General features: G+C 50.2%; 1 protein-coding gene across 13 annotated transcripts in view; it reads right to left on the bottom strand.

Annotated features, from left to right (window-relative positions):
* Window positions 1–24,767, bottom strand: part of LOC137412549 (tyrosine-protein kinase ZAP-70) — a 236,057-nt gene that overhangs the window by 152,346 nt on the left and 58,944 nt on the right. For 5 of the 13 annotated variants that reach the window (XM_078771244.1, XM_078771243.1, XM_078771239.1 and 2 more), the window contains 2 exons: window positions 19,667–19,807; window positions 18,127–18,243 (listed from right to left, as the gene is read on the bottom strand). In XM_078771244.1, the coding sequence (XP_078627370.1) occupies window positions 18,127–18,243; window positions 19,667–19,807 (258 nt within the window). Of the gene's footprint in view, window positions 1–18,126; window positions 18,249–19,666; window positions 19,808–24,767 lie in introns of all 13 variants that reach the window. The other 8 variants (XM_078771233.1, XM_078771232.1, XM_078771234.1 and 5 more) reach the window with 3 other exon arrangements.

The following is a 24,767-nucleotide window of genomic DNA, read 5'->3' as shown; positions in this document are numbered from 1 at the left end:
AGATAGAGAGATGGAGATAGAGAGACGGAGATAGAGAGATGGAGATAGAGAGACGGAGATAGAGAGATGGAGATAGAGAGATGGAGATAGAGAGATGGTGATAGAGAGATGGTGATAGAGATAGAGAGATGGAGATAGAGAGATGGAGATAGAGAGATGGTGATAGAGAGATGGTGATAGAGAGATGGTGATAGAGAGATGGTGATAGAGATAGAGAGATGGAGATAGAGAGATGGAGATAGAGAGATGGAGATAGAGAGATGGAGAAAGAGAGATGGAGATAGAGAGACGGAGATAGAGAGACGGAGATAGAGAGATGGAGATAGAGAGATGGAGATAGAGATAGAGAGATGGAGATAGAGAGATGGAGAAAGAGAGATGGAGATAGAGAGATGGTGAAAGAGAGATAGAGATAGAGAGATGGAGATAGAGAGATGGTGATAGAGATAGAGAGATGGAGAGAGAGATGGAGAGAGAGATGGAGATGGAGATGGAGATGGAGAGAGACAGAGAGAGAGAGAGAATCCCACAGATATGGGAAGATAAGTAGGTGTTATAAAGATCAGGGAGATAAAGACAAACAGGGAGCTGATAGTCGAGGTCCCCACCTTTGTGGGTGATATGAGGAATAGATCTGTGCAATATGAAAGCAATCTTGAACAGTTTTTGAAATATCATGTACACAAGCCAAGTTCCTGAGATGGTTGCCATTGTAAGATAATTCAGCCAATTACAGCCGTGATGCAATCGGGCTGAGATAATGTCATGAATGAATGAATGAATGAATGATCGTTTTAAGGCCATTTTCCAGGCTAGAGTGGGGGTTAGCTTTGCGGGCCCCATGACAATCATGGTTCCCTGTTTGAGGCAAATGTTTTTATGGCCGGATGCCCTCCCTGACGCCAACCCTTGGTCACGCTCTTACGATGCGCAGGGATACGGTGTACCTATTCTAAATCTGGGTACACACCGTGATCATTCATCCCAGCAAGCTGGTACTCAATTTGCCGACCTCGGAAGGATGACAGGCTGAGTCAACCCGCCTGACGTTAATTCAGCGATCGACCGGGATTCGAACCCAGGATCCATAGGATCCCAAGCCGGCACCCTAACCGCTAAGCCAACACCAGGCAACACCAACACCACGAATAGATATTTGCAATATGAAAGGTAAATGTTCAACGGTTTTTTGAAATATAAAATTTGGACGTCATATATTAAACATTAAATTTTGAAATAACAAAAAATGTCATATTTTCCTTTACTTATGAAAAATTATATACAGCTCTTTCTTTCAATTTAAACACATTTCCTAAAGGTGCTGTCACCAGCAATTTACCAGATGGTGTCTCTGAACCACCAAATAAACGTGGCAAATTTGGATTATATGAAACTAGCAGAGCCTACCTGTCGCTTCGCTTACAGACCAATTGGTCTTCCTGTTTGCCAAAAATCCCTCCCCACCACCCCTCCTTCCCCATCCCCATCCTCATCCTCATGTCCCACTCCCCCCACCTTTGCCCCCTGATCGTCCTGATGTCCCTTCCTGCTAGAAACGTCTCACACACAATGACATGCTTTGACAGGCCCATCCGATTTTTGTGGGGGAGAGAGGGTGATAAAGGAAGGAGGACAAATTTACCTGTGCGAAGAGTGTTTTAACCTCAGCGTTGCCCAGAAAAAAAGAAAATTTCAATACCCTCTGCAACCACCACTAGGTGGCGCTATACTGTACACATTTACAGAGAATTTACATCCCCCTGCCCCCACATGAAGCCGCGGCCACACAGCCTATGTTACCCCCTCCCACCCCCACCACACAGTTGGATTTGTACCCCGAGTTTGGGGTTTGTAACTTAAAATATTTTGAAATTTAAAATACACCACGATATGGTGTCTCCAATGCATAAGGAACAGAGAGACAGAGAGACAGAGAGACAGACAGAGAGAGAGAGAGAGAGAGAGAGAGAGAGAGAGAGAGAGACAAAAGGGAAAGGGCCCATCCATGGGGGACCTATTGCCACTCTAACCGTGACCGCGCTACCCTGACAAATCCAGACAGCAGGGAAGAAACAAATCCAGACAGCAGGGAAGAATGGGGAAGATTTGCCCCCAGAGAGAGAGAGAGAATGACAATGATGTGTGTATATACATATATATATATATACTCAACCCTCGGCTATCGCGAACTCAGCTATCGCGGCTACCTAAAAAGCTGCACAACACACGACTATCGCGCCCCAAATACGCGCTATAGCGCACCGGAAATGGTGGAAAGGGTGCTACGTCATCACCGAGCGTGGGGAAAGGGAAATCAAGAAGAGGAAGAACTTAACTTACGCTCAGAAATTCGAAATTGTGCAGTTGATAGACAATGGTGAAACAAAGCCAAGTGTTGGAACGAAATTTGGGATAAATGAGTCAACAGTGCGAGGTATTTACCAAAACCGTGATTATCATAGAAACGTAGATGAGATGCTCCTAGCCACATTTCATATCGGATTCCAAATTATTTGTGAATTCGCAGGGATAGAGCTAGGGGCAGTGGGGGTGGGGGGGGGGGGGGATGTGGGGTTTTTGTGAGGTCAGGAGTTCCTCATAGGGTTATTGATTGTCATGTGGAGTTGGAGTGTAATGTGGTTTTATTTCCTAGCCCTAGTGAGACCTTCTCAGTGGTTAACTTTTATAATCCGTGTCTCTCTTTGAATGTTCTTGCGCTTAAAGAGGTTTTATGCAAGTGCGAAGGGTCAATCATTTGGTGCGGTGACTTCAACAGCCACAACACTCTATGGGGCTCTAAGCTCACGGACAGTAATGGTTCTTGTGTGGAGAAGGTGATGGACGACCTTGACTTAGTAATACTGAATGATGGTAGTGGAACTTTCATAAATCCTGGCTCTGGTCGGTCTTCCCCTCTTGACCTCATGATAGTCTCTGCCTCGCTTGCAGCAAGGTGTGAATGGAGGGTTCTTCCAGACAGTCTGGGTAGTGACCACCTTCCGGTGTCCACTCACCTCAAATTGGAAAGAGATCTGGAGGGGTTGGATAGGCCTCCCTCTTGGAGTTTCTCCAGGGCTAATTGGGGTAAGTTTTCCAGATGTTGCTCCGAGGTGGTCAAGCCTGAATTATTTAACGAGAATCCTGATATCTTCAGTAATAGTTCAGTCAAAGGAGTTTATCGCAGTGCTCTCGAGTCTATCCCCACTTGTAAAGGTCAGATCGGTCAGAGAATTAAAGTTCCCTGGTGGAATGAGGATTGCGCGAGGGCCATTAAGGCCAGAAAGCCTTCCTTTAAAAAAGTCAGGAAATCCTTGCTGCTTCAAGATGCCATCGAGTTCAAGAGAAGAAGAGCTCAAGCTCAGCAGGTAATTAAACGCGCCAAGTCAGAGTCTTGGCGAGCATTTTGTGCGTCTATTAATCCGGATGCCTCCATTAGTTCTGTTTGGCGTAGGGTTAGAGGTATGTATGGTAGGAATGGTGGAGGGTGGTCGATAGCTTGGTTGGTCAGCAATAACGCCCCTGTTTATTCAAGCCAGGAGAAGGCCTCTGTTTTAGCGTCCTTCTTTTCAGATCAGTCAGGTGATGATCCTGTCGATTCGGTGTCAGGTGAGGCCAAGCGTCAGTTTGTCTCCCAGCACAAAGACATTCTCTGTGATGTGAGCTCGGATAACTCCCCGCTTAACATGGATTTCTCTCTGGGTGAATTAAAGCAGGTCATTTCCAAGTCCAAGAATAGTGCTCCTGGCTCTGATTCGCTCACTCACTCCATGTTCAAGCACATGGATGATAGTGTCTTGGAAGTGTTTCAGGTGTTGATCAATAAGGTCTGGGCTTCAGGTAGGCTCCCTGGTGGGTGGAAGCATTCCATAATCATTCCTGTTCTATAGCCTGGTAAGGATCCTACAGATCCATCCTCTTACCGCCCTATAGCTCTTATTTCTGTTGTTAGCAAACTTATGGAGAAGATGTTTAATGAACGCCTGATATTTTACTTAGAAAAGAATAATCTGCTTCATAGATGTCAGAGTGGATTCAGGAGGGGTCGGTCCTCTTCAGATCAAATAGTCTCTCTGGCGAATGACATTAGGAAGGCTTGCATCGGCCGCGAATCGGTGCTGGGGGTTTTCCTTGATATTCAGAAGGCCTATGATTCTGTCTGGAGGGACGGTCTTCTGTTTAAGATTCACCAGTTAGGCATCAGGGGCAGACTTTTCTGGTGGGTCCGTGATTTCCTGTCTGGCAGATCTTTTCAAGTGCGTGTTGGTGCTGCTCTGTCCTCCGTGTTTCTCACTAAAAAGGGTATTCCTCAGGGTAGTTGTATTAGTCCCACCCTTTTCAACATAATGATAAATGATGTTGCCTCTCTTCCAGGGGTGCGGGGCAATTTGTCTTTGTTTGCCGATGATATAGCTATCTGGGTTTGGGGCAGGAACTGTGCGTTCATCTCCAAGCGCCTTCAGGCTGATGTTGTCAGTATTGAGCAGTGGGCTGCAAAATGGGGTTTTGCCATCTCTGGGCCTAAGTCTAAGCTTGGAATCTTTACTCTCAAGAGAAAGGTTGAGGACATCAGAGTAACAGTCAATGGCACGGCCCTAAAAGTCTCTCCGGTGGTCCCCTTTTTGGGGGTGATCTTTGATAAGGGCTTAACCTGGAATGCCCATTGTGCCAAACTTGTAGCTAAGTGCTCGAAGGGTCTCAACCTTCTCCGTTGTATCTCAGGTACTTCTTGGGGTGTGCACCAGGATAGCCTCCTTATCCTGTACAGAGCTCTAATACGTTCGCACTTTGATTATGGGTGTCAAGCCTTTTGGGACATGTCCCTGTCCATCCGGAGGAGGTTGGAAGTAGTTCAGTCCAAAGCTCTCCGCATATGTCTTGGTGCCTTTAAAAGCTCTCCAGTGAGCGCTCTCCTAGTTGAAGCGGGTGAGCTGCCTTTGTCACTTCGATGGGAAGTGTCTATTCTCAAATACTGGTCCAAATGCATTTCCTTCGGGGTAAATCATCCTGGCAGTTCTCTGTTCCTGGATTGCTGGGAGTTTCACGCTCTCGGTAATCTCCGTCGGCTTCCCCCTTTTGGTCTCAAGTGTGTTAGGGCGGTTAAAGGGTTGGGGTTGGACCTCCCCCCGGTTAACACAGCCAATAAAGTGTCCCTATGGCCGCCTTGGACCCTCGTGGTTCCAAGAATTCACTTGGATTTACAGAGTATGACAGACAGGGACAATCCCGTCGCGACAAGTAACATGGCTGTGGAATTCATTCACAAGTTCTGGAGTCAATCTCTCCATGCTTATACAGATGGCTCCAAAGATCCGGGTCTTGGCCGTACTGCGGCTGCCTTCTGCATCCCTGATGTGAAGGTGACGAAGGCTTTCAGGCTTTCAGACCACCTGTCGGTATTTTCTGCAGAACTTTATGCAATTGTTTTGGCTCTTGAATGGATCATAGACTTTTATCCCCTCAGCGCGGTCATATTTTCCGACTCTCTCTCGGCTCTGATAGCGCTTAGGTCGTTCCAGCCTGGCAGTAGGAACGAATTGGTTCTTGAGGTAATTCATCTCTTAAGTTTGGCCCATTGGAGGGGCACGGTCGTCGATCTATGCTGGGTCCCGGCCCATGTGGGCTTTGCAGGCAACGAAGTGTGTGATCAGGCGGCCAAACACGCCCTCAATCTGGCTTTCGAAACCCCAGTTCCGCTAGGCCAGGCAGACCTCTTTAATTTAATTAAACAGAAAATTAATGTTATATGGCAAAGTCAGTGGGACTCCTCCCCTAAGGGGAGGTGGTGTCACAAGGTGCATCCATCGATCGTGTCCTTGGGGTCGTCTCCCCGGCTCCCTCGCAGGGAGCAGTCTATCTTATCTCGACTTATAATTGGACATTGTTTTCTCAATTTTTATCTTCATATTGGTGTAAGGTTCCCGAAGATCTGGACCATGTTTTTTCCTTTTGTCCGCGTTATAATAATGCTAGATCTCGTCTTCAGCTTTCTGTCCGCGGAATGGGGATCAAGTGGTCAGGTCTGCCGGAAGCCTTTTGCTGGCTGGATCTGAAGCATCCTGGGTTTTGTAGATCAGTTTTAAAGTTTATCAAAGAGACGGGGTTAGCAGTGTGAGCCTCTAGTTTTTCTCGTGTTAACCTCCTGGTTGGTTTGTTTGGACGTTAGGGTGCGTGGCGTATATAGAGCCTCGCGGCTCTGAAAGCGCCATTAAACCTCAAAAAGAAGAAGGTGCTCCTATATTAATACGGTGTGGCGGACACGATGACTCGCTGGCGCAGTGACATAATTCCGAGCACCAGTGGGTGTCGGCCATGCCCCAGGTGAGGCGTGGCCTCCGGATATACACGCGGGATCGCAGCCCCGAACACGGCAGTGCTGGCGAGTGAGCAAGGAATAAAGAGCTCAAGTTAAACCCAAAGCGTTGTGGCCTACCTTTGTTTAACGTGTGTGTGCCCAGCACCCCACACTGGTGACCCCCACTGGTTCAGCCGCTGCTGTTCCCCGAACGCGCCATGGCCATCAACGCTGTAGCGATCAAGCTCCCGGAGTTCTGGGAAACGCAAGCCGACGCCTGGTTTCTACAGGCCGAGGCCCAATTCCAGCTCCGGGGCGTCACGGCGGACGACACGAGATACTTTTACGTGGTCGCTGCCCTCGGATCCGGCACGGCCGCTTGAGTCGTGTCCTTCCTCCGGCACCCGCCGGACGAGAGCAAGTACGCGGCGCTCAAGCGGCTTCTCCTCGACACGTTCGGCCTCACAGAGGCCGACCGTGCAGACCATCTTTTGGACCTTCCCGTACTCGGCGACACACGACCGTCCGCCCGCATGGATTACATGCTGTCCCTGCTCGGTGACGGCCACGCAGATTTCCTCTTCCGTGCGCTCTTCCTCCGCCAGCTACCTGTACAGGTGCGGCTCGCGCTCGCCGGTTCGACCATTACGGAACCGCGCGCCCTGGCCAGAGAGGCGGACAAGTTTTTCGCAGCCCACGACGCATGGCCGGCATATAGCACGGCCGTCGTGGATCCCGGCGCCGCGCACGGCGCGCGTGGTTCGGGTCGCCACGTAGCATGGCGTTCGGATCCTCCTGAATACGGTGTAGGTTTGGCGGATCGCCACGTGGCATGGCGTTCGGATCCTCCCGAACACGGCACGGCCGCCACCACGCCCCGCCCACCACCGTCATCACGACCGGCGCGACAACCACCACCAGGCCAGACCTGGTGCCAGTTCCATACCAGGTTCGGCCACAAGGCCAGGTCCTGCCGCCCGCCTTGTACTTTTGGCAGGTCGGGAAATGGCCAGGCCGGCGCTCGCTTCCTGCCATGAGCATCGGCCATACGGGCAGCCTTCTGGTCATAACAGACACCTCCTCGGGTCGTCGCTTCCTGTGCGACACGGGAGTGCAGGTGAGCGTCCTCCCTGCCTCCGCGTCCGACAACCAAGCTGAGGGCCGGGGCCCCGCTTTGCTTGCCGCCAACGGCATGCCCATCCGCACGTTCGGAGAGCGTTGTCTCTCGCTGCGGTTCGGGGGGCAGCGCTTTCAGTGGTCGTTCGTTACCGCTAGTGTCCCCATGGGCCTACTCGGAGCGGACTTCCTCTGTGCGCATGGGCTGCTGGTGGACGTGAGGCACAGACGCCTTGTCTAAGCTGAAACCTTCAGCTCGCTTGCTTGCGCGCTGAGCAGTTCGTTGAGCAGCTCCCTGGGCGGCTCACCGAGCGGCTCGCCAAGCGGCTTGCTGAGCGGTTCGGTCCCGGCGAGGTTGGTCTGCACGCTTCCGGCAGCGGACGAGTTCACCCGCCTCCTTGCCAGTTTCCCGGCCCTCGCGGGGCCCACTTTCTCGGCGGTGGCCGTCAAGCATGGGGTGGAGCATCACATCCCCACCGTCGGGCCACCGGTCTACGCCCGGGCGCTCCACCTCGACCCGGCGAAGCTCGCCGTGGCGCAGGGGGAGTTCGCCACGCTGGAGCGACTGGGCATCGTCCGGCGCTCCAACAGCGCATGGGCATCGCCGCTGCACATTGTGCCCAAGCCCGGCGGCAGGTGGCGGCCGTGCGGAGACTACCGCCGCCTCAACGATACTACCACCCCCGACCACTACCCGGTCCCTCACATCCAGGACTTTTCCACCCGGTTGGCGAAAATGTCCCTCTTCTCCAAGGTGGACCTCATCCGCGGATACCACCAGGTCCCTGTCAGGCCGGAGGACATACGGAAGACGGCCGTCATCACACCATTCGGCCTCTTCGAGTTTCTGCGGATGCCCTTCGGGTTGAAGAATGCGGCCCAGGCATTCCAGCGGCTTATGGACAGCGTCTTGCGTGACTTGGACTTCGTGTACGTCTACCTGGATGACATCCTCGTCGCAATCGCGTCCCGTGAGGAGCACCTCCGCCATCTCCGCACGCTCTTCGAACGCCTGGGCCGACATGGCCTGATCATCAACCCCGCCAAGTGCCAGTTCGGCGTCACCGAAATCGACTTTTTGGGGCACCGCGTCACCAGGCACGGGGCCATCCCCTTACCGGCCAAGGTGGAGGCGGTCAGGGGTTTTCCGCGCCCCCGCACGATCAAGGGGCTCCAGGAGTTCCTGGGCATGGTGAACTTTTATCACTGTTTCCTGCCCCGCATTGCCCAGCTCCTGCGCCCCCTGCACGAGGCCCTCCGGGGGAAGCCGGGCAAAGGCGACGTTGCCTGGACCGAGCCGATGGACGCGGCGTTCGCGGGCGCAAAGCTCGCCTTGGCTAACGCCACCATGCTCGCGCACCCGGCGCCCGATGCACCGATCGCCCTCACCACCGACGCGTCGGATTACGCGGTGGGCGCGGTGCACAAGCAATGGGCGAAGGGAGCTTGGCAGCCGCTGGCGTTTTTTAGCCGGCAGCTCCGCCCGCACGAACGGCGGTACAGTACCTTCAACCGCGAGCTGCTCGGGCTCCACCTGGCGGTCCGGCACTTCCGCCATCTGCTCGAGGGCCGCCCGTTCACGGCCTTCGTCGACCACAAGCCCCTGGTTTTCGCTATGGCCAAGGTCGCCGAGCCGTGGTCGGCCTGGCAGCAGCGTCACCTCTCGGCCGTGACCGAGTACACGACGGACATCCGGCACGTCGCGGGGAAGGACAACCCAGTGGCGGATTGCCTTCCCGGTCCGTCGCCCACGCGGTCCACCTCAGGATTGACTATGCCCGGATGGCGGCGGACCAGTCTGCCAAACCCCGCCGTCCAGGCTTTTCGGACCACCATCACGGGCCTCCGCGTCACCGTGGTACCATTCGACGGCGCGGGCGTGGCCCTCTTGTGCGACGTCTCCCTCGGCCGGCCTCGCCCCATCGTGCCCGCCGGCTGGCAGCGCCGAGTTTTTGACGCCATCCACGGCCTGTCCCACCCGGGCACGGAGGCCTCCTAAAATCTGGTCGCCGACAAGTTCGTCTGGCATGGCCTCCGGAAGGCCATCCGCGATTGGGCCAGGACGTGCCTCGCATGCCAGCGCGCGAAGGTTCACCGCCACACCCAGGCCCCGCTGGCCCCGTTTACGGTGCCCGAACGTCGGTTCGACCACGTTCACGTGGACTTGGTGAGACCTCTGCCCCCCTCGCGGGGTTTCACCCATGTCCTCACAATGGTGGACCGCACCACCCGGTGGCCGGAGGCCGTGCCTTTGGCAACAACGATGGCGGCGGACGTCGCGCAGGCGTTCATCGCCACTTGGGTTGCCGGTTCGGCGCCCCCTCGGACATCTCGTCCCACCGCAGCCCCCAGTTCACCTCGGAGCTCTGGGGGGCGGTAGCACGGGGGCTTGGCGTCCAGCTGCACCGCACCACGGCCTACCACCCACAGGCCAACGGCCTGTGCGAGCGCTTCCATCGCGCCATGAAGGCCGCGCTCCGGGCCAGCCTCCGCGACGGCGGCTGGGTCAACAGGCTCCCCTGGGTCCTGCTGGGCCTCAGGACGGCGCCCAAGGACGACCTGCGCGCATCCGCGGCGGAGTTGGTCTTCGGACAACCGCTGCGGGTGCCGGTCGAGTTCCTCCCCGACTCCATGGCACCATGGTCCGCGGCGCAGCAGCGCTCCGCCCTGCAGGAGACCGCCTGGAGGTTCGCCCCGGTGCCGACGGCGCACCACGGTTGTCCACCAACGCACGCCCCCCCCCCGGAGCTTCGCACGGCGGAGTACGTGTTTGTCCGCCACGACGCCCACCGGACACCGCTGCGGACCCCGTACGACGGGCCCTTCCGCGGTGCTGGAGACCGGGGCGAAGCATTTCACCCTGGACATCGGCGGTACTCCTGACCGCGTCTCCGTGGACCGCCTCAAGCCGGCCCACCTCGACTTGGACCACCCCCCGCCAGCGGCTCTGCCCCCGCGTCGGGGCCACCCCCCGGCGGGCGGACCCCCGGCACCGCCCAACCCCGCCGTCACGCCACCCCCCTGCTCTGCACCCATCCCAGATGCCACCAGAGGCATCCCAGATGGCATCCCGGCATCCCAGATGCCGCCTGCCGCCAGAGGGCGCTTCGGCCAGGTCATCCGTTTGCCCCGCAAACTGACCCTTCGGGTGCGCGGGAATTCTGGGGGGGCGCGTGTGGCGGACAAGATGACTCGCTGGCGCAGTGACATAATTCCGAGCACCAGTGGGTGTCGGCCACGCCCCAAGTGAGGCGTGGCCTCCGGATATACACGCGGGCTCGCAGCCCCGAGCACGGCAGTGCTGACGAGTGAGCAAGGAATAAAGAGCGCAAGTTAAACCCAAAGCGTTGTGGCCTACCTTTGTTTAACATGTGTGTGCCCAGCACCCCACAACGGCACTGGCAGGTTACGAGGAGCAGTATCATGCCCACGTCAACTCCCTCCGCCAACGCCAGATCACCGAATTCTGACGGCCAGACTCGGCGTCAGAACAAATCTAATCGGGGGACATTAGGGTAACCGCGGGTGGGGGGGGGGGGGCGGGGTACAAACTGCCGTTCGAAACCTCAATCTATGATGTAAATGCTCGATAATAAGAGTTTGCCGTCAACAACCAACACACCAACCCAGTTCCAATTTAAAAACATGCTGCAAAGCCTCTCTCTTACACACACACACACACACACACACACACACACACACACACACACACACACACGCACACTGCACAAAATATAGTCGACGTGCAAGTTTGGCGCCAAAGGCTTGGCCTGCGGGTGGGTGTGGGGGCGGGGGGGAGGCACAATAACTTATTTGGATGGGCATGGCCCGCGAATGCCCCCCCATGACGCCGATCCTGCTTACGGCGTCGCAACGAGGCACAGCCCTCTGTCTTTGACTCGCCCTCTGACGCTGAGCGCTTCTCTGGTGCTACAGCTGACGCAATCCTGGATGAGTTAGAGGCAAGTAGCGATGGTCAATAAGACTCCACCCAAGCCTCGGAACCTACCCAACCACCTAAGCCCCTCATCGTCCCCAAAAAGGTAAATAAAATGGTAAAAAAAAGTACTTTTTTTACCATTTTATTTTTATTTACATATTGTGATTCTTGTTTTATGGTAGAAATGGTAGAAACATGGGTCTTTATGTTTACATAGGTAGGTTCTTTATATGGTAGAAACACTTGGTAAAAAAGTGGCAAACATAGGTTAAATATGTGGTCAACTTGGGGGTCCTGGCACCAATTAGAATTATTACCAGACGTTCTTCAGTTCGGCTATCGCGATTTCGGCTAACGCGCACCGATAGCGGCACCAATTAGGCGCGATAGCCAAGGGTTGAGGTATATTGTTACGAATTTGGTAGAGCAAAATGTAGAGCAGAGTAGATCTGAGTAGGTAACATGCTTCGAGATGTCGCGATAGCTAGAACCCACTATGTACCTTTAAGTTAGTATGTGTAGGCGTATGCCGGGATAATTGCGTATGTATTTCCTGTACGGGGACAGGAAGTGCTAAGTAGTTAGGGTGATAAGGGTAACTTTTTGTGTTTTCCCACCCCTGTGGTCAATCCAATGTCCCTTTTGGCACCGCACCTAGACAGTAGGAATTCATGCCCCTAGCGCACCTACATTAATTAATTCCCTTCCCTTTCACATCAATGAAACAACACCCACCAAAACGGGCAGGCTGAGACACCTTGCTAAGACACGATGAGAAGGGGGTGGATCTTTTGACGTCATGGGGGAGGGCGGACGAATGGACGTCACGAGAGGGCGGGACGGTGCGTGAGGGAAGTGACGACACGAAGGAGAAGAAGAGGAGTTCGGAGTTGGACACGAGGCAGAGCAGACGCCATTTGGGGGAGCTGAGAGAATTCAGTCGTGATAGAGTGCACTGGACATTTTCTCCCTCTCGTTCTTTCCTGCCTTCGTTCCCTCCATCTTCTCTGCGATCGGATCGCGTGCTTGCATGGGCGGCTGTTGTGCCGAGGTTCGCCCCATTGGTGGCCATATTCGTGGCCTCTTGCGTACCATCGCCAACCACTCACGATCTCCAAAGCACCAGGCAGAGACGACAGCCCCAGAAACCGTGGTCCTTCGGACGGGGCGAGCGTTTGAGAGTTGCGGGACGAGAGGACTGGGGCCGGCGAGCGAGTCGCGTCGGGGAGACCCCTCCCGCCCACGTGTCAGGGCCTAGATGTCTGAGGCCTACACGATCTCCACGCCACGCTCCCGAGCGAGCAAAGCTAAGAATGCACACACACACACACCCTCTTTGTTCATTTCGTCGTCTGCCCTGTGGTTTGTTTAATAACTCTGTCGAGTGGGAGTACTCCATATAGGGGGTTGAGAGCATCACATTTCTTTGTTCTCGGAACCGTTAATAAATCCTTATATTATTTTCTGTATATATCTGAACGCAGTTTCCTGTTTGATTTTAATAGTTAAGGCTGCGGGACCCTTGCCGTTCCCCTCCAACTTGCGCGCTTTGGTTTTGGTTTGATTGGAATCCGCTATTGAGTTTTCGCCTCGGGAGTTAAAGCTTCGCAATCGGCCTCCGCAACTCTGATGTTAATTGGAGTTGCGCGACAATACATACAGTCACGTGAATAAGTAAGTACACCCCGTGTAAAGTTTTGACTTTTTCAACATATTGCAACATACAGCTATTTGATCTTCATTTTTTTTTTTTTTTTTTTTTGTATACTGAATCGAGGCTCGTGAAAGAGCTAACATTTACTTCACAAACAAATCAACCAGACAAACAAAATACCCAAAAAGAGGGAGCGGAAGACAAGATGGGGAGAGAAGGGGAAGCACTCAAACACAACATCCGAGAGCAGGGAGATGTGTGGAAGGTAGAGGGCCCGGGGGGAGGAGGCTTGGGAAGGGGGGGGGGGGGGGGACAACAATATTGATAGATAAAGGTGATATAATATAACAAATATCATGAAACATTTACATTTTGTAGTCCATTGTATAATTTAAATAAACATAAATGCAAATTTCGCATGTGGAAAAAGTAAGTACACCCTTGGCTCAAATAGGTGGTATTGCCCCCTTTGGCAGAAACAACCTCAAGTAGACGTTTCTTATAACTGTCTACCAGTCTTTGACATCGACTGGGAGAAAATTTTGCACACTCCTCCATGCAGAATTATTTCAGCTGTGTGATGTTTGAGGGGTTTCTTGCATGCACAGCTCGTTTCAAATCCCCCCACAACATCTCGATGGGATTTAGATCCGGGCTTTGACTTGGCCATTCCAGAACCCTCCATTTCTTTCCTTTCAGCCATTCCTTGGTGGATTTACTGGTATGTTTACGGTCATTGTCATGTTGCAAGGTCCACCTTCGGTTGAGCTTCAACTTTCTGACAGATGGCCTCACATTATCCTCAAGCACCCTCTGGTACAATGAAGAATTCATAGTGGATTCTATGGTGAGCTGCCCAGGCCCTGATGCAGCAAAGCTGCCCCCAAACCATAATATTTCCACCACCATGCTTTCCAGTTGGTATCAGGTTCTTGTGGGCAAATGCTGTCTTTGGTTTTCACCAAACATGTCTTCTGGTACTGTGGCCAAATAGCTCGACCTTTGACTCATCTGTCCAAAGCACATTGTTCCAGAAGTGCTGGTCTTTGCCTAGGTTTTCATTGGCAAACTTTAGTTTTGCCCTGATGTTCTTTCTGGACAGCAAAGGTTTCCTCCTGGCACACCTCCCATGTAGATCAAATTTGTGCAGCCTCTTTCTAATGGTAGACTCGTGCACTTTGACATCAACAGTGGCAAAAGCTACCTTTAGGTCCCGTGATGACATTCTGGGGTTCTTAGAGACTTCTTTCAGCATCTTGCAGTCTGCTCTCGGGCTGAACTTGCTGGGGCGGCCTGGCCTGAACAAGTTGGAGATGATTCCAAACAACTGCCACTTGTGGATGATCTTCCGGACAGTCAAATGATTGATTTCAAATTGTTTGGAGATCTTTTTTAAACCATTCCCAGACTCGTGGGCATCCTTGACCTTCTTTCTGAAGGCCTCAGAGAGCTCTTTTGATCTCGGCATGGTGACGCCACACACTTCAACAACAAAGAGCAAACCAAACTAAATGTCTGAGGTTCAAATAAGACAGGTTCTGCCAAGATCTTCTCTAACGATGTTCTAATCATTTGCACCTGAGCTGTTGCACCTGATTCTAATTTTAGGTATTTGAAGGAGTGATAAATGTATGTACTTACTTTTTCCACATGCGAAATTTGCATTTATGTTTATTTAAATTATACAATGGACTACAAAACGTAAATGTTTCATGGTATTTGTTATATTATATCACCTTTATTTATCAATATTGTTGAAATGAAGATCAAATAGCTGTATGTTGAAATATGTTGAAAAAGTCAAAACTTTACATGGGGTGTACTTACTTTTTCACGTGACTGTATGTATATATATGTATATATACGGTGCATATATATATATATATATATATATGTATGTATGTATGTATGTATATATACGGTGCATATATACATATATATATATTGTATATATATATTGTTACGGTTTTTCGAACCTTCACTTTATAAATTTTAGTAAATGTTCCCTTATAAATAATCCCCTGTAAATATCCCCATTATTTGGCCAATATTAAAGATTGCACCCTAGTTAGTCCATATCGCAACATGTAGGACACCTTAAAAACCCTATTTAGTTGTCTCATTATTATGTGTTCTAGTTAAGGCTCTGTTCCCAATAGTTGAATCTTCGTTGCATTAATCAAATAAGATAGGCCCCCTTCAATTATCCCCGATCGCTCTCTCTCCAGCCACCAAGGACACCTGCAGTTGGGGTTGCTCACTTTCCTCCCCTCCCCTGCCTTTTTGTTGGCCGCTTGCTGCGGCGCCAAACTCCATTACGCACGCGGTCCAAGTTGGAGAAGGGGGGAGGAGTGACCACCACAAGGGTGGAGTTAAGGGTGGAGCTTGTGTGTCCACCCCTGTTAAGGGTGGAGCCACGGAGCCCTCATCAACTACCAAGGGCCGAGGTGGGCGCGCCGATGGGCATGTCCCCATGAACGGCGGCTTGATACGCCAACGCCCAATATAAGCGCTCGGGGGTGGAACTGCTTGCGAGTCGCTTGGAAGCTGGTGGTAAAGCTGTGGTGAAAGCTGTGGTGAAGGCTGGTGCGTGAGACTGCTAGAGAGATCGTGTGGGACTTCGTGATATGAGATCGTGTGGAACTGCTTAGAGCTCGAGGTCAGGCTGGTGATAAAGCTCGTGAAGAAGCTCGTGATAAAGGCTCGTGTGGGACTTCTTGAGAGCTGTTGGTGGAGCTGTTGGAGCTGAGCTTGCTGATATACTAACCGCGCTGCCTGCCGGAGTTTCGCCGTGGCACCAAAGACCGGACCGGAGTGAGCGTGAACCGGACGGAGCCCACGCTTCCAGCGGCTGGACCTTCCATCCCTGCCCTGCCATTCTACTCCCTTTCGTGAAAGTGTGTTTGTTCTGTCCCCGGGAGTGGTAATTAAGAGTGTTTAAGCTTTGCCCTGTGTCCTTTTATTTCCTTTGTACCATACCTTTCGTTTCCTCTTTTAGTGGTGTAAATAAAACTGTGTTCTTTCTTTACCCTTTGGTTTCGTCTCATCCGATCGCTTTCGTCCTGTCCCCAATTGAATATACGTGGCACGATTTGGCCAACGCTCAGGATCGGGTTCGTGTGCGGATTTCGGACTGCTAACCGCTCGGCAAACTCCATCTTGTCCGGGTCCGAGCGGGGAATTATATCCCTGCTTTGCGGCGGGATTGGCAAAGGTATTTTGGAACTTCCTTTGACCAATCACCCTGGCCAATCTCACCCCGCAAAGGAGCGTTATAGTTTCCAGGAACGGAGACGGCCAGCTTAACAGCCAAGGGGACTAACCCCCCCTTGTGGTAACGGGAGTGCCGCTCCGATTTCCGTAACAATATATATATATATATATATATATATATATATATATCATTTACAAAGGAACTATTTAGGGATGCCTCATTTTACATTTTGGGGAATGCCATTTATATATATTTTAAATGTGAAAATAAACCAGGTTCATTCAAAGATGAAGACACACATACTTATCCTTAAGCCCAGAGATATCTTCCACTGGCCAAATCAACACACTGGCTACTCTTGCACATTACATCATGCAAAATAATTATTCAATAACAAATCAAAACAAACCAACTCCAACCTAAAAAGAGCTATTATGCCAACAAGTACCCATTTTTGGGTTTTTTATACAAGGTCAAAGCTCGTGGATGAGCTAAAACACAGAACGGATCAGGATGCAACATCACAAAAGGAACAGCAGAAAGAGAAGGGGAAAATGGCAACATCAGGGCCGAGATGAAAAATATACGGAGACGGACAAACAAGCGATGTGGTGAGGAAATGAGGGGTAGAGGAAGATGCAGGTGGTGAACAAGATGGATAAAGGAGCAACCTCTCAGGAACTAAAAACTGGAAATTTGGTGGAGGTGGGGTAGAAAACCACTTGGTAGAAACCAAAAGGTGGGGGTGGTTTAATGGGGGTAGAAAAGATTGTGGTTTTGGGTCGGGAATGATCTGAGATGGTGATGAACAGCTGTCTTGAAGACATGGAGGGAAGGATGAGATAGAAGACAATGTGACAAATGGTTCCACAGGTGGAAAAATAGAGGAACAAATAAGTTGAGGTGAGCAGTGATCCTGGATTTGGATAGTTTCACCAGAAGGGGGTTGATGGTGGACCGTGTGTGCCCTGCAATAACTCAGGGACAACGACAATGCACGGAAAGTGCAGAGAGTGCAAGACAGAACTCGGCTTCATTCCAAATTCCAATGATCTTGAAGGCCTTGCTTTCCATGGCGTCAAGCTGCGCAAGATGTGAGGCAGGGGAGCCAGCCCAGAGGGGAGAGCAGTACTCCATCAAACTGCGGATGAAGGCCTTGTAATTCGATAGAAGTTCAGGTGTAACAAGGAAGGACTTTGTATGATGTAGGATGCCCAGACGACAACTGGCTTTGGAGAACTATGAAATTTGATTTGCCCAAAAAGATCATGGCTGATAGTGAGAACCAGGAGTTTGAATGACTTAACTTCCCCCAGCGGATTGTTATGGAAGTAGAAATAGGGTTTGTCAGACGGTCTTTTCAGAGAGAGAAGGTGAGAGTGTGAGATTTGTCAGGATTAAAAGACATATTCCAAGTGATTTTGGTAAGATCTGTGGATAAGGAAGAGGCTGCTGCCTGTCTGTCTGTCAGAAGGATGAGGGATGTCATGGCAGAGGGTGAAGTCATCTGCAAATAGGTAAAGGGGATTTTCTCAACAGTCAGAGAGATCGTTGAAGAGGATTAGAATAGTATGGGGGCCTAGAACACTCCTTTGGGCATTCCCGCCTTGACAGAGAGATGAAAGGAATCTGTTGCGAGTCGCACACTGACTACGAGACTAGAGGAAGTCAGGAACCCAATAGTGGAGTTGGCCTTGGATGCAATCGGCAGAGAGCTTGGAGAGCAAGGTAGGAGGATGCCAGACTGTATTGACAGCTCGAAAAATGTCTAGATATGGCTCTCACTATTAAAACCACTAGATGGAGTCTCTATTTCATTAATGCCATGTTTCCATTGTTTAATAAATGATGTGAATTTACACTTTTCTAAGGAAAATAAATGAGGGAATGCTGATTGAGGGTGTTGCTACTCACTGGTACTTCCAGCAGTCCAGCATGAGGGAGTATGCCTCGGATGGACAGTCAAGAGGCGGGCTGAGTCTGTTACCTTTCTGCAGAAAATCACGAACCTCTGACCCACGCATGCCCTTGCATATTGTCATTCCAAAACAGAGAAGGGGAAGGGGATTTTTTTTTCAATATCAAAACAGTTATGAATGAGATTGTCAAATTAAAGTTGATATACTTTTTCACAATCATGTTTAACTTGGTAGATTTGTCATTATCGGGCTGAAGTGATACTGTACTTTTGTTGCCTGAGCGCACTGCCGTGATTTAATATACCTCGTTCAGCATTCTCTAACAATCAGTTTGCTTCACATCATTACATCGCACCAACAATGCAATGCCAGAGCACGTTTTGTTCACATTTCATGCAACCTCCGCTACACGTAAACAAAATGGAAATATCATCACAGCTCAGGTACCTATGGCTGCTCTTGCAGTTCTCATGGAATTGCATCGCAAACAGCCAATGGCATCATTGCTGAGAAACGTGACCTAGAATAGATATAGTTTTCACGACAATCTTCTTGGACACACGATTAATGGTCAGCTTGATACCAAAGTCCCATTGGAGAAGAGAGGAAAATCACTGGCCATTTTTTAAATGGAAAGAGATACATTTGGCTGCCAGGGGAACTTGGATCATAGTCAAAGATGATCTGTTTGTTGGGTGCCGTTTTGATTAGTTATGAGTTTTGAAAGCAAAAATTGCCCTGTCAACCCTTTGTTACCTCCGCCACCAAAGGTGGATGGAGGTTAAGTTTTCACCCTTGTCTGATTGTTTGTTTGTCTGTCTGTCTGTGAACAGGATATCTCAATAAGGTATGGACGGATTCGGACGAAATTTGGTGGAAAAGTTGGGGATGTGACAAAAACGGAACGATTAGATCTTTTTGAAGATATGGATCTGGATCCGGATCAGATAATTTTTTAATTATTTAAAGTGATTCTTCACCATTGAGAGATAGAGAAAAAAACGATATATACCATGATGTCTCAAAAAGTTGCGGACGGATTCAGTCAAACCTGGTGGACAGGTTGCATATGTGAAAAGGAAGAATCGATTTAATTTTGGTAAAGATTGGAATCCGAATCCGGATACGAGAATTTTTTAAATTATTTCTAAGTGATTCCTCCCCATTGAGTGATAGGACCAAAAACGATATGTAGCATGATATTTCAAACGGTTTTGATTGATTATGACAACATTTGGTGGATGAGTTGGGTAGCTGACAAGAAGAAGCCAATTCGATTTTGGTTCAGGTCCGAATCCAGATCCGACCTATCGGTGGGATACAAAACGTAGACTGTTCAGCCTGGCGGAGGTCTGCGCTCTACCGAGTGCTGTTCTGGTTGACCATGCTTCCTCAGACTGGTCTACCAGTGACACCAGTGACCACATTGTGGTGGTTGACTCAATGCCTCAGGGAAAATCTCCTTAGCTGAATAAAAACATCCATTTCAAATATAATCATATAAAACCTGTGGGTTGTGCGAATAGCCTACTCGGTAAGGTTTTTCTCCATATGAAAAAGCTTCCCACATGGTGACAGCAAAGCTCCATACGTCGCTTTTACTGGTGAACCGGAAGAACTCGATGCACTCAGGCGCATACCATTTTACGGGCCATTTTCCCACATTCCTAGCCTGTGTGGATAACATGATCGGGAAAAAAGACATCATTGCTTACACGTCAAGATATTTTATTTCACACAGTATCAAGTTCAGTTGAGGTAAGGGAAAAGTTTTTTTGTTGTAACTTTTGTGCAACTTTTACACAATTCATGCACCTGTAAAAATATCACTTTCTTTATCATTCGCCTTTTGTGGCTGTTTTGTGCGTAACCGAGTGAAAATCATCAGCTTGTACCTATGATAAAGTTTTCATACTGCTCCAAGATAAATTATCTTGGGAACACTATTCTACAACTTTACCCAGGAAATATTTACTAAAATTACATAAATGTTGCAAAAAAATAGAAGTGGCAAATGATTATGCACCAGCAGAGTACCCACGCCCTACACGTGTTCTTGGTCCAAGCATGCAACACATTCTTCTGACACATACATGTATTTGGGTGGTGTATAAGCAACTGACAGCCAGCTCTCGAAATTAAAATTAAAACAAGCGTTACGCCTAGGTCCCCCGTCGGTGAAGTGATGTGAGTTGACAAAGTGGAAGACGCACGAAACATGGAAGAGTCGATAATATTTGCGAGTGGGTTGGAGACACACCCACACACCAGATTAGAAGTTAGTAGTTCGTTTATTTTTCAAGATATTCCGCTCACAAGGTTCAGACATATATGGTGGCGGGCATCTTGGATTTTGAAGTGGCGACCCAATTTTCAATAGCGTTCTTCCTTATGCCTAGATACAGTCGCGCACCAGATTAGAAGTGAGTAGTTGGTTTATTTTTCAAGATATTCCGCTCATAAGGTTCAGACATATATATGGTGGCAGCCGACTTGAATTTTGACGTGGCGACATAATTTTCAATAGCGTTCTTCCTTATGCCTAGATGCACCCACACACCGGATTAGAAGTTAGTAGTTCATTTATTTTTCAAGATATTCCGCTCACAAGGTTCAACGCATGCACACACACACACACACACGCACGGACGCACACACGGACGGAGGGGAAAACCATTGTCCCCATTTCACTCCGCGGTGCGACAGGGGACAACAACCCGGGTTACATGCGTGAAGCAAAAACATGCCTACTGTTTATAATTAAAAACACCTGACAACTGGAAAATGTGGGGACAGGAATACTGCATTGTAAAGGGTGGTGACTTGTAATACCCGCTCCCACCAGGAGAGGCGCCACACATTACACATTTGCATAGAGAATTTGCATCCCACTCTCCCCTCCATTCCAAGACCACCAGAAAAGATTTTAAAAAACATCCGTATACACCAATCGACGTCATGCTGATACTATCTAGCAAGTCTGGATGTAATCAGGCCAGAACTGTAGGAGTAGTAAGTAGCGTGACAAGACACACACACGTGCATATGCATGCATACACACACAGGCGCACACAACTTATAGTTCGGATAAACAAAATAAAAATCAGTCAAAGCATTCAGAAGTTATTCTCGGAAAACCGAATTGTTACTCTAGTGTCTAGAAACATAAGACGAGGGTTAAACATTCTCCCAGTAACTACTTGACTCAGCTTTGTCAATAAGCCTACGACAGAAATGGCACTTGTGTTACGTGGTCCTCCCGGTGACTACCTGGTCTCGGTGACCCCCGGACCGTGAGAGGAACTCCGCCAGAAAGATTTATTATGTATGCGCTTTCGTAACGCAATCAATATGAATTCCAACCAAGAAAAAACCCCACACCAAGGATCCGGAATAATCAATGATATATTCCCCGAGCAATCAACCATCAACAATCCACAATCAACAATCAATCCCCGAGATGATTAAGATGGCCATCTTACATACGTGTGTCCCCTTTCCCCACTCCCGACCCCTTGGGTACTCACGACCCCTTTGGTCTCTGTCCCTCACAATGTCTCTGGGCCCCTCCTGACCAAGATGATGGTCGGCTTCGCCGCACACGGGCGGTTGAACGAACCCCGGGCGGACGTGCTTCCACCGGGCACGTACCGTACCGGGAACCACGGCTGCAGCACACCCCTCCTGGCCAAGTGAAGCGGGCAAAGCAAGCGCCGCTTGCAACGCGCGCGAGGCCCCAAAGTGCGACCCGTACGCGTCCTTGTAGACGGTGCGGCGAACTGTGCCGGACGCTGGGTCCGTGCACGGACCCACGGCAACTTGACGTGTCAAAAGGGTAGTTACACGTCCCGCTAACTCCTCTCGCCAGACGGGCTTGGGAACGCAGCTTTTCCACGCTGCTCAATCTCGATCCCCACTCTCCTCGGAGCTGGGCGAGGAAAAAGAAAAATCGTCGCTTCTCCCGGACCTCGTGTCTTTTCTTCTTCCGTTTCCGGTCTCCTTTTTCCCAGAAGGGCTCATGACCCTTTAATCACAACAACCCTTAATCGACTACACATTGATAAGCAAAGACCTGAATAGTAATTCACATACATTCACATAAATATGTAACACTCCCCCCCTTCAAGAAAGAAAGTTTGAACCCAGCGAAAACTTTCTTTGCCGGCCAACTTGGATAAACAAACCAGATAACTCACCCCCCCCCCCAACTCATCAGTTCCCCCTGGGCACAGTCATCACTTAAAAATAAAGCAACAAAATTTCACACAATCCCCGAGATTAATTCCCTCTGGACCAAGCGTCAACCACTTCTAGTTTCTCTTGACTGACGGTTAAAAGGTGGTGACCAAAGCCCCCAAATTTAAACCTCTCTATAGCACTTTTTCGGGAGGCCCAGCGGAGTATTCCCTACATGGACGCCTTAAGGAATGTGGAGTTCACGGTTAGTCCGGGGAGGAAAGTTCATTACATGGATGCCTTTAAGAACGGGGAGTTCACGGTTAGTCCGTGCAGGAAAGTTCACTACCTGGACGCCTTTAAGAACGTGGCGTTCACGGTTAGTCCGTGTAGGAGCCCCGGCTCGGCGGCTCCCCCGTATATATAGTGCTTCAACTTCTCCAGACTCCTAACAGTTACGGTGGGACCACTTGTCCCAGCCGTTACCTGACTGGCGGTCTCCTTCTCGGCCAGTGCTCTGACATTCATTTTTTTGGGAGGTGCCGTAACTCTGGGAGCCTCCATAGTAATATCGGCTGCTGCCAACCCCAAAACTACTGCCAAGTTGTCCTCTTCTGTAGACCTCTCGACGCCTACGAAATGCCTTCCCTACTGTTATGGTCCGACCCTCCAAATCCTTACCATTCCAATTCTTCTCTGCCTCCCTGGCGTCTCTTGTGCTTGCAAACGTGACAAAGCCGAACCCTCTTGACCGTTGCGTTTCCCTGTATTTTACCACCCGCACTTCCACCAGCGGCCCATATCTGTTGAAGACAGAGGTCAGAACTTCTTCCTCTGTGTTGAAGTTCAGTCCCCCTACAAATAATTTGGAACTTTTGTCGCCATCCCGAGCTGGTGGGGTGTTATTTTCCCTGCTGTGCTCTTTACCAACCCTCGGGTTACCATAAATTTGCCCCCCGGCCAAATCATTCCCAATAATCACAGATACTCCCTCTACAGGAAGCGTGGCTTGTAAACCGACGGTGACCGGTCCTGACACCAAATCGCATTCCAAATGGATGACATGAAGTGGGGCACTAACACAGCCACCGATTCCTTGTAACCGAACACTATCACCCGTTGCGGTACTCTTTGACAATGGCAAAATGCCTTCAAGCATTAAGGATTGATGGGCTCCTGTGTCCCTCAAAACCCTAACCGGTCTTGGGTTAGTCAAGTCTCCCTTGAGTGAGACCAACCCCTCATAAATAAATGGTCGGTAACTCTTCTGTGGGCGATTTCTTACGCTTGCCATCGCATTCGGAGTGGTAATAGTCGGACTCTGCTCTGGGTCTTCCCTTTTCATGCGGTAACAACTGGACATCAAGTGTCCAGGTTTCTTGCAAAAAGCGCAAGTAGGCCCGGAGGAAAAACTCGTGGTCTGCCTCGGGCCCCCCGAAATATAAGTTTGTCTTGGGCCCGCAGCCCTCTGATTTTGAACAGGTGGGGTATCCGCGTTGTCCCCATAATCCTCTCGAGGCCGCCGCCATGTATTGTCGTTCTCCGCACCTGCTGTTCCCCACCTCCCCTGCGGAGATCTAGGCGAGGAGTTAGGTTCGTGGACCCCTATCCGGTGTGTTAAGGCATAATCATCTGCCATGGTGGCTGCGTCCCACAACTTTGGTACTTTCTTTTCCTGCAGGTACACTTTGATGTCCTCGTGGACACACTGTTGAAATTCCTCCACCAGGATCAAGTCACGCAATGTTTCGAAGTCTTTCCCGACTCCTTTTGACTCACACCACCGATCAAACATGTTTTCTTTCACTCTGGCAAACTCCACATGGGTCTCACTCTCCCTCTTCCTGGCATTCCTGAATTTTTGCCGGTAAGCTTCCGGAACCAACTCATAGGCTTTGAGGATGTGCTTCTTCAATACCTCATAATCTGCACATTGGTCCATTGGTAGCGCCGAATAAATCTCTTGAGCTTTTCCCACAAGCACACTTTGCACTAGTATGGTCCAGGCCTCCTCCGGCCAGTTTAACTGTCGAGCCACTTTCTCAAAGTGTGGAAAAAAATTAGCGGCTTCCTTTTCACTGAAGGGTGGAACCAGCCTCACATGTCTGCCCACATCCCAGGTGTTCTGGCGAGGTGTCGACCCCGTCAGCAAGGGTGGTACCTCTCCCCGTTCTCTCATTAACTCCAGCTCCTTGAATTTAATTTCTTGCTGAAGCGCCATGTCACGTTCCTTCAATTCCCTTTCCGCTTTTCTCTCCTCTGATTCGAGTTCCCTTGCAGCTCTCCTCTCCTCTGCTTCTGCTTTCCTTTCCTCTGTTTTCATCCTTTCTAACCTTTCCTGGAGTTCTCGTTCCACTCTCCTTTCTTCTTCTGCTCTTTCCTTTTCTGCTTTCCTTTCTTCTTCTGCTAACCTTTCCTGGAGTTCTCATTCCACTCTCCTTTCCTCTGCTTGTTTC

The sequence above is a fragment of the Myxine glutinosa genome, chromosome 2 (genome assembly GCF_964187855.1).
Source record: "Myxine glutinosa chromosome 2, kmMyxGlut1.1, whole genome shotgun sequence".
NCBI lineage: Eukaryota > Metazoa > Chordata > Myxini > Myxiniformes > Myxinidae > Myxine > Myxine glutinosa.
The sequence above is the reverse complement of the archived record's forward strand: the minus strand, read 5'-3'. Positions and strand labels throughout refer to the sequence as shown.